Source organism: Neurospora crassa, linkage group I (assembly GCF_000182925.2).
Source record: "Neurospora crassa OR74A linkage group I, whole genome shotgun sequence".
Classification (NCBI taxonomy): Eukaryota; Fungi; Ascomycota; class Sordariomycetes; order Sordariales; family Sordariaceae; genus Neurospora; species Neurospora crassa.
Genome location: NC_026501.1, coordinates 847583 through 860968, shown reverse-complemented (window position 1 = coordinate 860968; position 13386 = coordinate 847583). Strand labels below are relative to the sequence as shown.

General features: G+C 53.5%; 5 protein-coding genes across 5 annotated transcripts; 2 read left to right on the top strand and 3 right to left on the bottom strand.

The window, feature by feature from the left end:
• Positions 1-48: 48 nt before the first annotated feature.
• NCU09102 (glutamyl-tRNA(Gln) amidotransferase subunit A) lies at positions 49-2333 on the bottom strand. The gene has a single exon (XM_959826.2). It carries the CDS (start codon positions 2083-2085, stop codon positions 271-273), a length of 1815 nt encoding a protein of 604 aa, XP_964919.1. The 5' UTR covers positions 2086-2333; the 3' UTR covers positions 49-270.
• A 184-nt stretch (positions 2334-2517) lies between these two features.
• Positions 2518-5514, bottom strand: NCU09101 (hypothetical protein). Its single transcript, XM_959825.3, has 3 exons — positions 5330-5514; positions 3284-5135; positions 2518-3221 (listed from the first exon to the last, which is right to left on the bottom strand). The coding sequence occupies exons 2-3, from the start codon at positions 4729-4731 to the stop codon at positions 2891-2893; spliced, it is 1779 nt and encodes a 592-aa protein (XP_964918.2). The 5' UTR covers positions 4732-5135; positions 5330-5514; the 3' UTR covers positions 2518-2890.
• A 298-nt stretch (positions 5515-5812) lies between these two features.
• On the top strand, positions 5813-7305 carry NCU09100 (hypothetical protein). Its single transcript, XM_959824.2, has one exon. It carries the CDS (start codon positions 6055-6057, stop codon positions 7156-7158), a length of 1104 nt encoding a protein of 367 aa, XP_964917.1. The 5' UTR covers positions 5813-6054; the 3' UTR covers positions 7159-7305.
• Positions 7306-7947: 642 nt separating this feature from the next.
• Positions 7948-9251, bottom strand: NCU09099 (hypothetical protein). Its single transcript, XM_959823.3, has one exon. The coding sequence runs from the start codon at positions 9154-9156 to the stop codon at positions 8305-8307; it is 852 nt and encodes a 283-aa protein (XP_964916.1). The 5' UTR covers positions 9157-9251; the 3' UTR covers positions 7948-8304.
• A 1755-nt stretch (positions 9252-11006) lies between these two features.
• On the top strand, positions 11007-13164 carry NCU09098 (tetracycline transporter). Its single transcript, XM_959822.3, has 3 exons — positions 11007-11483; positions 11559-11770; positions 11838-13164. The coding sequence occupies exons 1-3, from the start codon at positions 11409-11411 to the stop codon at positions 12955-12957; spliced, it is 1407 nt and encodes a 468-aa protein (XP_964915.2). The 5' UTR covers positions 11007-11408; the 3' UTR covers positions 12958-13164.
• The last annotated feature ends 222 nt before the right edge of the window (positions 13165-13386 follow it).

Here is a 13386-nt window from a genome sequence, read left to right as displayed (position 1 = left end):
ACAACAAGTTGATGTGTTTTGTTCGATACTGGAGGCTTCCAATTCTTAGCATGCATATGTCAAACTTGATCCTGATGATTTATGTCTAGCTATTAGCTACGCATTTGAACGTACCATTGCGGTGTTCAGGAGGACGGGTTGGTACGTGTTTAACTCGAGGTATCGGAGCAACAAAAATAGTATTTCCCTTCGCTCATAGTGACCGTGCCATCAAACATCATCAACGCCTTCTGCGCATAACCATAAGCCGGGGTCTCTGACAAACCCTCCCTAATAAACCCCCAACGGATAAACCCCCGGGATATTCCCATTATCTGTCTTTACCACCGGCACTTTCTCATACCCTCCGCCCTGAACCTCCACCACCTTATCCAACCCTCCGCCCACTGGCATCCTCCTCACGGGGCCCAACGCCTCGCCCACATGTTTCGCAATGCCCAGCAGCAAGTCATCCGTCCACGGCCTTCCCAAGATCTCCATCCCAATGGGAACCCCCAGCGGAGCGGTCTCCGTTGCGTTAGAGAATCCCACCGGCACGGTAATGACAGGACTTCCCGTCAGCGCGGCGAGGATCCCGTTCCGTCCGCTTTGCGAGGGACTCCCTATCTTGACGACCAGGTTCTTTTGCTCAGGGTAGATGACAGCGTCGAGCTTGTTGCTAGAGAACGTCCGTGCCAGAGCGGTTTTGAGTTGCTGAATCCCATACTGCCGAACAAAGTACTCCGGCGAGGAAGTAGATCTGTTGAATGAATTCCTGATATAGCCGTACTGCGAAGGGAGAACCACGAATTGCTTCTTGCCGAGGGTGTAAACGTCGCTGAAACTCCTTGGTCCAGTCCCGTTGCCGTCGTCGCCGTCCGTGTAAGTAGTCTTTTCCAAATAAGCATCCAAACCCTCGCGAAACTCAAAAGTCTGGACATCCAGCTCCGCCGCGATCGCCACGACATCGTAAACCGGCTCGGTGATATTCACCAGCTGCACACCGGCTACCTCCAACTTCCTCAGAACCTTTGCCATAACCTCATTCACCGGCGTCGTTTCATCAGAAGCCGTATGGTTGAAAAACCCATTCAACACTCCCAACCTCAATCCTTTCAATTTCCCCAGTCCACCATACAAAGCCTTGGAATAATCCCTCCCCTTGATCTCAGGCGGTACCAAAACCGTAGTATTATCACCATTATCACCCCCTTTATCACCACCCCCTTCACCCCCCTCACCATTCGCCATACCTATCACACTCATCAAAACCCCCAAATCCTCCACCCCCCTCGCCATCCCCCCCACAGCATCCTGCGTCCATCCCACCGGCACCACTCCCTCTCTAGAAACCAACCCCCTCGTCGGCCTCCAACTCCACAAGGAACTCGCACTCGCCGGCGACCTAAGCGAATTCACCGTATCCGTCCCCGTCCCCAACACCCCCAAATTAGCGGCCAGTGCGGCACCCGTGCCCCCTGACGACCCACCGGGTGTGCGGGCGGAATCGTACGGGTTGATTGCTTGTCCGCCCAAGCTAGAGACAGAGATCCCTTCCAGCGCGAACTCATGCATGTTCGTCTTGCCTAGGATTATCGCGCCTGCTTTTTTGAAGGCCGCAACGGTGGGGGCGTCGTGAATCGGGGTGTTTTGTGCAAGGGCGAGGGAGCCGGCTGTTGTGGGCATTTCGTGGGCGTTGAAATTGTCTTTGAGGAGGACGGGGATGCATAGCAGGGGTTGGTTGACAAGAGAGGAAGAGTTGTTGGAAGTAAGGTGAGCGTCGATAGTGGAGGCGAGGTCGAGGGCGTGAGGGTTAAGCGACAGGATGGCGTGGAGAAAAGGGTTGAAGGCCTCGATGCGGGCGAGGTAGGAGGAGATGAGGGCGTGGCAGGTGGTGAGGCCGGTGAAGAGGGCGTTGTGGATGGAAGAGATGGTGGCTTCGCGGATGTCGAAGGGGGGGTTGAGGTTTAGCGGGACTTGTTGGTGGTTGAGAAGGGTGTCTGGAATTGGTGGAGGCGGGTTGAAGGCGGATGTCGCTGATGAGAGGAGGGAGAGGAGGACGACTTTGCCTAGGAGGGCTTTGGGGTGGTGGAAAGAGGGTAGCATGGTGGTTGTGGTTGAGTGGATGGAGAAACACTACGCCATCATGTTTACATGTAGTTTGTGATATGTCCGGTCGAGATGTCCGTCTTTAAGTAACCGCCGATTATGAAGGGTCCATCATGCTCGTAAGCCCAGTGATGCCAATATTGCTCTTCGCATGGTGAGATTGAGGGGTATCACGGCCTTAGTAAGTTTGACGGATTAGTTGACCAACTGGGGAAATATTGATGAGTGAGAAAGATAAACAAATGGTTCCCCATTGGAGTAGTGTTTTGTTGTTAACCCCGATTTCCGGATGCCGGGAGAGCCCCGCTCGGGACCCGCTGTCAACGACACACCTGTTTGGCTGCTTGGCTCCGATCCGGCTTTCGGCTGCCGTGATAGCCAGATTATAAAACACAGTTCAACCGAGTGTTCGATCTGGGAATTAGACACCAGCCAATGATACAAGTTATCTTTCAGATATCGGGCCTCTTCTCTAGATATCGAGTTCAAGTTATTCGGTCAGACGGCGGAACCTCGATATTCTCTCCGCAGCACAACATGATCCAGATACAGTCAGCAAGCACGGCCGTTACTCATCATGCTTGATATCCGCTTCTATATAGAGGCCCATGGACCCCACGTTCCTGAAATCTATCCAATCCCTTGATATTTTCAGCTAGATACAATCTGAGCAGTAATGCAGCCCGTTCATTTCGTGCATGCATGCCTATCATGTAACATATTCAGACATTACTGTGCCACCTGATTTCTTGTCTTTACATCCCAGCACTAAGCTCGGCTGTACATTGCGTGTTCATCGAAATCACCGCTTCCTAGCTGCCACGCCAGAAGACGCCAACCGCCACGCCTTGAGCGGGAGATCCTGCAAGTGAATAACCTTGGGACGGATGAACATGGTAAAAGTCACCACACCAATCGCCACGCAAAGGAGGTTGACGATGTAGTATCCGTCCTGGATCATGTTGCAAGTACCACCGTTGGCAAGGCACCTCGTCTTGTCTTCCTGGATGGCGCAGCTGAAGGGCTGGCTGAAAGTGGCCGTCTTGGAAGAAGGCACGCAAGTGGCGGTGGTGAAATAGTCGACCAGACGAAGAACGAAGAAGCGGGGGAAAGTACCGCCTAGGTTGCAGACGCTGAAAAATAAAACACGTTAGCGGGAGACTTGGTAGGGAAAAGATGGGGATGAAAAACTCACGTAGCAAGAAGAGTCATGTAAGTACCGCCAATGACCGGGTCCGAGATGCGCGCGTGGAAGGCAGAGACGGCAACAAACATGATGGTGTTGGTAAAAGTGGAAAAGATGTGCTCGGCAATGACAACCAGCATGTACCAAGAAGTAACACCCTCGGCAGGGAACATAACAACAGTGAACTGCGCGAGAATGGCAGCCACCAGACGACCCATGAAGCCCCAGCACCAGAGACGCATGGGCGTGAACTCCTGTGACCACTTTCCTGCGTAGTATCCCAAACCGATCTCGAAGGGAAAGTCGATCAGAACAGTAAGGGCCATGTTCTCGGTACCGAACCCTTTGTCAAGAAGCTTGAGGTTGGTGACAGCATCGTTGGCCTGGAAGCCGATCTTGGCGATAAGGTGGATGATGATGATGGTCTGGACGTTCTTCAGGTTGAGCACGCCCCACATGATCTTGTAGACGTCCCAGACGCCATCCTCGTTCTTGGTGCGCTCCTCGCGCTTCATCAGACCCAGGCCGATAGTCACAGCAATATAAGCCCAGCCCCAAAAGGTAAGATATCCACCCAGAGACATCAAGCCGTGGTCAAGCGGTTCGGTGCGGAACCAACGGTTGGCAAACTCCTTGGAGTGGAAGGCCAAAAAGACAGTATACGACAGGAACTGGCCAGCAGTCAAGCCGACCGTCTGCGCGGTGGAAGCGTACGAGACGTTGCCGGGCGTCAAAAGTGTCAGGGCCCAGCCGTCAACAGCAATATCCTGGGTAGCGCACATGAGCACGAGGAAGAACCACCACCAGGTGAAGCCCCAAACGGTAGGACCGCCTTCCTTGCCCATGGTGTCCATCAGTCCTTCGACCCTAGAGCCCAAGTAAAGCATACCGATTCCCGATAGCAATTGGATTGGCAGAATCCAGCTCTTTCTCCTGCCCACCTTGGGGCTCCAAATGGCATCGACAATGGGGCTCCATAGCAGCTTGAGAGAGTAGGGGTACGACGCCAAGCTGAAGACACCAATCTCGGCGTAGGACAGTTTCGACTTGAGGAGGAACGGTACCGAGCCCGTGGCCAATCCTAGCGGGACACCCTGCAAGAAGTATAGAAGAACGAGCAGGCCAAAGTTGCGCTGGTCCTGCTTGGGAAGCTCGAAGAAGCCATGGTTGTTTACGGCGTCGGTCTTGTCTGGGACGGGGTCGTCGAGAGAGAAGGATTCCCTGCCAATGATGTTTGCGGTGATAGCTTCGGACGACGTGTCGTAGCTCTTGTTCCGGCGCATAAGCTCGATGTTGTTGTTCATCTTGTGGAGGCCCGAGGCGACGGTGTCAGGATCGGAGTCCGAGTCCTTGATTTGGGTCTTGCTGTTGCCTTTCTTCCCGGCCCCTTTCTTGGAGGCTTTGCGGGACAGACCGTTCTGTGTCGGCGACTTTGTGCCACGAGTTTTAGTACCCATAGGTACCGCTGTGATTGTGTATGTTGGCGGGTGGTTTCGTGTGTGTGCGCCGTGCGCTGGGGGAGGACCCGTTTCGTGGGTTACTCGAGGTCAAAGCCTTGTGTAATGGCGGCGCGTCTGGAGAGTGGTCAAGGCCGTCTCGGGAGAGCGATGATCAACAAGTAGTCGAGATGGAAGCGAGAGGGAGTTTTCCAGAAATAGCCGTCGCAAAGGACAAGAAAACGAAGAGATTAACGAAAGACGAGAAGTCGGTACTAGCGGGAGTCGAAGAGTCCGGACGAGAGTGGTACCGAGAAGGATTGATTGATGACAACCGAAGGGACGAAAGACAAGTAACGAAAGGATGCCGGCCCTATCAGATCACCTCAACTGCCCTAACGAAGCGCTAGCTCTGGTAATGGTGCCTGTCTGTCTGTTGGTGAGTGGAACGTTGACGGTGGAAGGTGTGGAATCGTGGGGGGAGGAAATGTCCGGGCATGCTACCGTGGCCTCTCGGTTGGTGGCCTGGTGGCAAATCACCTCTAACACACGACGCGAGCTAAGGTAGAGATGAGTGTTTTGAGATTGATGTGCCCTCTATTCTAGAACTGAAGCATACCTAGTACAATCTCGAAAATATGAACGACTGAGAGGCTCAACCTCTTCAGTTCTCTAGGTAAGGAATGAGGAAAAAAAGATGTCGGGTCTGATTACTAACGAGGGAGTGACTTGCGGGTGCCTGTCTTCCACCCGCGCCGCCTTCCGTCTGAGTGTTGTCCACAAGTGGAAGCTTCCTGTTTGGTCTCTTCCCTCTTTGGAAACAGCCGCTGTGGGGACCTAAGGGCAGCCGGCCGATAACCTCTTATCGCGCCAGGGGACAGCTTCCATTCCAGGTTGACGCAGGAACTGTGCACGTGCTGTGCTAGTGCGTCATTGGCATGGACCCAGGGGCAGATCGCTAACTTGACAGCTGTCCCGTCGCTCCACAGAGCTCGGCACCTGTTGCCGACCTGACCGGGCTGTCAGCTTTCACTCCTCTCAGTGGCCTGGGGAAGCTTCAATCACTAACAAGGGGATTGATTCGCATCAACTCCACCAAAGTAAACAATTGACTGGACGGGAGCAAAGTCCCCAGCTACACTACACTGTTTAAGGGGTCAAAGAAGTCCCTTTTCACGTCATGATACCCGGGCCTCACCACTATTGATCCAATCTCTTCCATTCTCTCGTAATCTTCACACGCACAATTGTTCACATTGCGCATCATACCAACCAAGACGCGTTTGTTTCTGCAGCAACAACACCGCTCACCACCAAAAAGTGGGTCCCTCCACGAACCTCACCATGTCCTCACCAACACCTTTATCGACGACACCCTCACCACTCGACGCCGAGATCGAATCTCTCAAAGCCAAAGTCACAACCCTCAAATCCCACCTCCGCATCCAAACCTCTACCCTCATCTCCTCCCCTTCTGTCTCCTCCCTTCTCTCCAACCCGCCTTCCTCCTCGCACCTCAAACCAAAGGGCCTCACCCCAACCATCCTCAAATCCCTCCGCCACCACGCCTCTCTCCAAAAGGCGCACAACCAACAATCCCTCTACCGGACTTGCGCCACCATCACCACCTTCCGCGTGCAAGACCCGGACCCGAACGCGGTAGACGGCGGAGCCGTCCTCGGGTTAAGGATAGAGGTCTTTGCGCGCGGGAGGTTCATGAGGCCCTATTATGTTTTGATGAATCGGCCTTGGTCGGAGGGGACCAAGAATGGGAAGGCAGGAAATAGCAGCAGCAGCAGCAGCAGCAGCAAAGAGAAGGAGAAGAACCGAAGCAGCAGCAGAAAGGCAACCACCGGCGGCGGCGGGAGGTACGCAAACTGGCTGCGAGTCCACAGACATACCGTTCCCCCTTGTATTCCGATTTCAGGATTAGCTGCGCGATACTTGCCAGCACCACCATCACCATCACCATCATCATCATCATCATCATCATCGCGACGACGACCCATCGAAGAAGAAGAAGAAGAAGAAGAACAAGGTGGTGTGAGGGAGCAAAACCTTGTCAAGTTCGCAAGAAGCTTAAGAAGGGAGTTGGTGCGGTATCATCACCGTCTGGCAACCATTACGGACCTGCGGAGGGCGATCATGGCGGAAGATCAACAAACCGAGCAACAAGAAGAAAAGGGCCCAAATAAAATACAAGACGTCATCCCCGCCGATGCCGAAGCGAAACAAATCACTGTCGAATGGGCAGATGGTCAGACGGGACGCTTGGTGATGGGTGATGATGGGGAGATTGTGCAGGTTGTTGCGTTGAATGGTGGTGGTGGTGGTGGAGGGCAAGGAAATGGAAGTGGGAGGGATAGAGAGGTGGTTAGGGAGTTGGTAGGGAATGCGAAAAGGGTGGAGGATGTTGTTAGGCGGTTGGGGTCGGGAACAAAGGTTTGATGGGCGTGTAGAACTGCCTGGGTGGGGAGAGTTAGGTCAATTTGATACCCTGAATGAACAGTTATTAGGTACGTTTCGTCGAGGCAAAGAGAAATGTGATGAGTAGGTAGACAGTAGCCAGGCGCGCTTACCTCTATCCATCCCCAACCAAAACTCCTATGATCTCTTCATACACTCCGAGTCACTCCAGTCATTCTCGACTTCAGTTTCGGGGGCATCAGCACTCGAACTCACCTTGGATCTTTACTTGGGCCAGCCCGGGGTACATCAATCATGCCGTCACTCGGTCCATCACATGCCTTGTACGCCTAGTCTTCTTCAAGGCTTCAAGAACGTTGCGACATACTCGTCTACTTTCCAAAGTCCTCAGTTGGGTGTGTCGTCCCCATTTCCATTGGGAATACAGAATATACCCATCGAATAGGGAAAGGCACGGCCCGGTAGTGAAAGGGGCCACAGCGTTGCAAGTGCAACAAACTTCATTGGTGAACAAGGGGGGTGAGGGTACTTGACTGGATGAGCCTGATGAATGGTGTGCATTGGTAAGACAAGGCCATGGTTTGAAGGCGGGTACCCATTCTATCCTGGCACAACGTGAGGGTATCTGTTTGTGTTCTTGTCAGGCCGATCGTGGTTTGGTGACTGATCAGCGTTTCTGGGGTTTGGAAGATGTGGGTGGTCTGGACTGGTGTGGTGTAGTAACAATCTAACAGATGTGCATCTCTTGCTCAGGGGTGAGGCGCTAGGACTGTTTTTGCACTTATTTACTGGGCAGGTAACATAAGGGTTCGCAGTCTACAACAAGCTGGTAGTGTATAATGACACACTTGATCATCTGAGACGATACTATGCGAGTATGTGATAAACTAAAAGTGTAACCCCATTAGAGGCCACAAGGCAAACAAGTTATCGATCATTAGAAGTAGCTCCCCACATAACCCAATGGTCTCTCATCTCTGCAAGTAACCCAAGTAGTCCCAGTCGCCGAATTGAACCAATAATAAGAAGAAATTCGATCTAAAGTTCTTCTTCAACTCTCTTACCGCCATTAGCTACCCTCCGATCCAGAAACTTTTTAATCCATTACTTTTCATCACTCTCCTTTTCTTCCCATGGCCACTGTCATGACCGCATGAAACCTGCCACCTAAAGAAGGGCAATAAGGGCAGCAAGAACAGCCAAGGCACCACCAGCGTGATGGGCGCGCTCAATCGATGCGCCAGCAGTGACGACAGGACCCGGGCTGGTGGTAGCGGTCGGGGGTGCGCCGCCGCCGCCGCCGCCGCCGCCAGAGCTGGAGCCAGAAGCGGAGGGCTCAGTGGCAGACGGGCCGGAATTGTGAGGTGGCGGCGGGGCAGCAGAGCTGGCTGGGTTGCTAGGCGAGGGTTGAGTGGAGGCTGGAGGAGCTGAAGGAGCTCCGGTGCTGGCTGGTGGATGCGGAGGAGGAGGAGGCGAAGGAGATCCGGATGACGCGGGAGGTGCGGGAGGAGCACCAGATGAAGCGGGAGGTGCCGGGGGGGCACCAGACGATGCAGGAGGAGCAGAAGGAGCACTTGATGAGGCCGGGGGTGAAGGTGGCGGCGGAGGAGGTGCCGAGGGACCACCAGACGATGCAGGAGGAACCGAAGACTGCGGTGGAGGAGGAGGAGAGCCCGAAGAAGCTGGAGGAGGCGGTGGTGGCGGAGTCCCGGAGCTTACAGGGCAGACAGTGGTGCTGACCGGAATGGTGACGGTGGTGACCACGGTGCTATGGGCCGGGCATAAGGTAACAGCAGGCGGACAGCTGGTAATAGTATGAACTGCCGTGGTGTAGACGGTGCTTGTTGTCCACTGTCCCCCGTCGCCCTTATCGGGCCCACCGGTAGCAGTAGTGGTAGGGGCCGTGGTCGGAGCATAGCTGACGGTACCAGCACTCCATGAGTCAAAGATCGAAGAGACGTCACCATAGTGAGCCGACACCGAGGCGGCGCAGGCGAGAGCAAAGGTGGCAGTCTTCATCCTCCTTGTTCTGGCTACGGATGGTAGAGATGCCTTAAGGAACGGTCTTGGTAGGAGAAGGGTGAGTGAGTGACTTGAACGAGTGAATGATGGAGTTGGTGATACCGAGTGATGGCTCCGAGTTCCAGATATGGGAAGGAAGGGGCCTTTTAAAGTTACCGTGGGTGGTTTTTGCATCCCGGACCCGCCTCCTTCTTGTGAAATGTCAGAGAAACATGGCAAGGCAGCACAAAGAATGTTCGGCTGTATACGTTCGCCAGCCGCTTGGAACATCCCATAACGGCGGCCAGAGACCAAGCGGCCTGAAGTCACAAGGGGAACCTGGACACGGACGACAACTGACGGAACACAAAAAGGCGCCGCGTTACTGCGTACATTGACAGTAGATGAACGGGGTCAGTCTGGGCGGCTAAACAGGAAACGGTATAGACCGAGTGTCTCGCAATCATATAAACTGTTTGCGGCGCATGAAGAGAGACATTGACAAACTAAAGGTGGTGCGCCTGAAGATACTTGGGAACAACTCTCGGGTTACGCATAGCTCAGGACCAGAACACCGGCGAACGGACGCAACCTGGATGTTCATGAGGCGTTCCCCTGATCTTCCTGTTCTCTGCGCAAGGTCAGTGATTTTTCGGTGTCAGTTCCAAACGGGGAAGAGTTCTGCCGTAGCCATGTTCGAATCAGATACGAAGGCCCAACTAGGCCCCCTTGGAAGTATAACCTCAACTGTCCAGTGAACAGGCGCAGCCATCCGCTGCAGTGTCTCTTCCCCTGCATCTTTTCTGCATTTTCTTGTTCAGCCATGTGCCGGCAGCCAGCACGTTCCCGCACGTACTAAGGCAAGCCATGTTTGTTATGTATGCACATCACAATATGTGGGGGAAGCAAAGGTGAGGCGGAAAACAGCCTAGATGCTGCCTGATAGATGGGATCTGAAGCTTCAACAAGTGGTTTATCTGAGATGGCCCTATTTGGTCTAGACCAGGCACAGCTCCCAAAGCCCAAACCTTTGCTGATGTTGTCATGTATCCAAGCGGGAAACATCGTATATGCGGCAGATCGTATCCGGTAGATACTTGGATGCAAGGGGTTGCCCCGGTGAGGAGCCCCAGTGGAAATGAGGTTTCTGAGTAGATATTGATGAGCAGAGGTGAACAAGAGCAAGTGGCAACAGTGACGTTTACACAAACACCAAGACCAAACGGCAACGAGGAGGGGGAAGAAGAAGGGAAGACCTTGGGAGGAGAAGAGACAGCAGATGGGTTTGGGCAGTAATATGGGTTAGATATAGATGGCGTAGGGGCACAATTCTGTCTTGGCCATCTTGGGTGGGATACACGATGGTTCGACGTTGAAACATGGCGCTGAGCACAAGTCCGTTTTGGGAAGGGAATAGAGAAGACAGCGAAGATGTGGTGGTTATTGAGTTGAATCAGGTCGGTCACGGTGGTTCAGACTTGGATATTTTGCAGGCGACACAGCTGCAGTGAGCTGATGAGATGCAGCTTGTTTGCGGGGGAAGACTCACTCGACGTTGTTCGTTCAAGTTGCATGTTGACGGATGCTGCTTGTGCCACATTGTGGCTGTTTGTACCTTATTGTGGCTTTATTTTGGGGTCTTCATGACGGAATGATCCGAGCTGGAGTCCCGTCGCATTGTTGGATGAGTGCGCTGCCTGCCGGAAGCTTAGTTTGCTCCATTCCGAGTCAACTTACACACACACTGCCCCCGGCATCAAGGTACATATCCAATTGGGGTCCATCAAATGTTCGGAGCTCCATGTTCCAGAACAAACTTGTCATTCGACTTGATTGAGCTCTCGAATGTTTGGGCTGGGACAGCTTTCGATTTCGTAGTTTTTTTTTGCAATTCTGTTCATTCAAGATACTCTGGCTTGCTTCTCTTCTCCCGTGTCCAATACAGCTTCTTTGTTCCAGGTGTTTGATACATTGGTTGCAATCAGTGCGCAAGTTGTGAAACGTAAACAAACCCTCGTCCTCTCTCCTTCCAGACGGAGTCCCGGCACCTGTAGTGGACCCCCAACTTCCCAGGATCCCCAGGAGTCTTCTGGGCGTTTCAAGCAGCGTGACGTCGCTTCAACCTTCCACCAGCTCCGATTTTACACCATATCCCGACTTTCTCAACTTTGAACCTCCAAATCTCCGGTCCCGAAATCTGAACAGGTCTGAAAACTCGAGGTCTCACTAATTCACAAATCAGCAACAAGAAAGGAAGCTTCAGCGCAGGCATGACGACGCCTGTCGAACCTGCCACCCGCAAGAGGGTGTTGAAGGTCATCTTCATATCTTTGTTACTTGACTTGGTACGTACTGCCTGAGACCATCCATAACATCGCAAAAGCTCAAGAACCAAAAGAGATTGACTAGATGACAAACAGATATCATTTACCTTTATCCTTCCATTATTCCCCAAACTCCTCGAATTCTACCGCAACGTCGAAGCTCCCCTCGACCCTTCAGCCCCACCATCCAAGACCCTTCTCTCCAGTGTCTTGGGCTACTTGAACGCTTACAAGGCGTCCTTTGCGCGACCAATTGACTCGCGATATGACATTGTTTTGCTCGGCGGCGCCTTGGGGAGTCTCTTTTCGTACGTGCCTTTAGCAGGACCTCTCCCATCCCTACATCTTTGCTAATACACCCTTCCTCGCCTCCAGCCTCCTCCAAGCCATCGCCTCCCCCATAATCGGCCACTTCTCCGATCGCTATGGCCGCCGCACCGCCCTCCTCCTCAGCATGACGGGCAACATTCTTTCGGTGCTCCTTTGGGTCATGGCCACCGACTTCCGCACCTTCCTCGCCTCGCGCATCGTCGGCGGTCTCTCCGAGGGCAACGTCCAGCTGGCCACGGCCATCGCAACCGACATCTCGGACCCTTCCAAGCGCGGCTCGACCATGGCCCTCATCGGCGCCTGCTTCTCCATCGCCTTCACTTTCGGCCCTGCGCTTGGCGCCTGGCTGAGCTCCTTCAGCACCGTGGCCGCCAACCCCTTCGCGACAGCCGCCGGCGTCTCTCTGACTCTAATCGTCGTCGAGACTCTATACCTCTACTTCTGTCTGCCCGAGACGCTCCCCGCGCTGACTCAAAAGACTGAACCCACCGGTACTCAGGTCAGCAGCACCAAATCCGAAGAGAAGAAACCAGCAACCACCCCAACCACCACCAAATCTACCGCAGTCCAGCGCACAAACTCCCACTTCCTCCTCAACTTCACCCACTTCTCCTTCCTCCTCTTCTTCTCCGGCATGGAATTCTCCCTCCCCTTCATGACCTACGACCTCTTTGCCTACGATTCCGCCAAGAACGGCCGTCTCCTCGGTTTCGTCGGTCTCATCGCCTCCCTCCTCCAAGGCGGCGTCACACGTCGCCTGCCCCCTCTGCTCTCTGTGAGGATCGGCGTCATCGCCTGTCTCTTGGCTTTCATCATGCTGGGCCGCATCACGTCTGTCCTTGGCCTTTACGGCGCAGCTGCCCTGCTCGCTACCACCTCGGCGACGGTGGTCACGGGTCTGAATGCCCTCAGCAGCTTTGAGTCGCACGAGGGCGAGCGCGGTGGAAAGCTGGGCATGTTGAGGAGCTGGGGACAGCTGGGGAGGGGATTGGGGCCGGTGTTGTTTACGAGTATTTATTGGTGGGCCGGGAGGGAGGTTGCCTATGGAATTGGCGCGTTGGGCATGTCGTGGGTGGCGTTGTTGGTTATGTATGCACTTAAGACGCCGCCGGGGTCAGAGAGGGTGAGGAAGGAGAGTCACGTAGCGGAGAAGAAGGAGTTGTAGATTCGAGTCTTTTTTTTTTTCTTTTTTTTCCCCTTATAGTATAGAGTTCGAAAATGGATGGGGGAGGGTCAAAAGGATGCACATAAAATGTCCAGAATTGGGATACATAAGTTTGGATACTGTATGATTACTGAACAGCTTTGTGGTGTTGTATCAATGTTGAGCATCGTCTATGAAGCATCACTTTCACTTTATTCCTAAGACCTGACGTTTTCAATGCCATGATTGTTTTTCTTCTGTCGTGTTTTCTTTTCTTGCCCCCGTGTTGACACAAGGACTCCCGTCGACGATCCAATATATGGATACATGGGACCTATGGACACATCCTATCCATTCGTGAACTATTCTCATCAGATATGAAACCGAAAGCGTACCAATTACACACGCACATGTCGGCAAGCAAACAGTTAACTGTTTATCGACTATTAT

Coding starts and splice junctions, on each gene's coding strand:
- NCU09099 (XM_959823.3), bottom strand. CDS start 9,156: ATGAAGACTGCCACCTTTGCTCTCGCCTGCGCCGCCTCGGTGTCGGCT.
- NCU09101 (XM_959825.3), bottom strand. CDS start 4,731: ATGGGTACTAAAACTCGTGGCACAAAGTCGCCGACACAGAACGGTCTG. Junction 3,222..3,283: donor TACATGACTCTTCTTGCTAC/GTGAGTTTTTCA, acceptor TTTATTTTTCAG/CGTCTGCAACCTAGGCGGTA.
- NCU09102 (XM_959826.2), bottom strand. CDS start 2,085: ATGCTACCCTCTTTCCACCACCCCAAAGCCCTCCTAGGCAAAGTCGTC.
- NCU09100 (XM_959824.2), top strand. CDS start 6,055: ATGTCCTCACCAACACCTTTATCGACGACACCCTCACCACTCGACGCC.
- NCU09098 (XM_959822.3), top strand. CDS start 11,409: ATGACGACGCCTGTCGAACCTGCCACCCGCAAGAGGGTGTTGAAGGTC. Junction 11,484..11,558: donor TATCTTTGTTACTTGACTTG/GTACGTACTGCC, acceptor GATGACAAACAG/ATATCATTTACCTTTATCCT. Junction 11,771..11,837: donor GCCTTGGGGAGTCTCTTTTC/GTACGTGCCTTT, acceptor CCTCGCCTCCAG/CCTCCTCCAAGCCATCGCCT.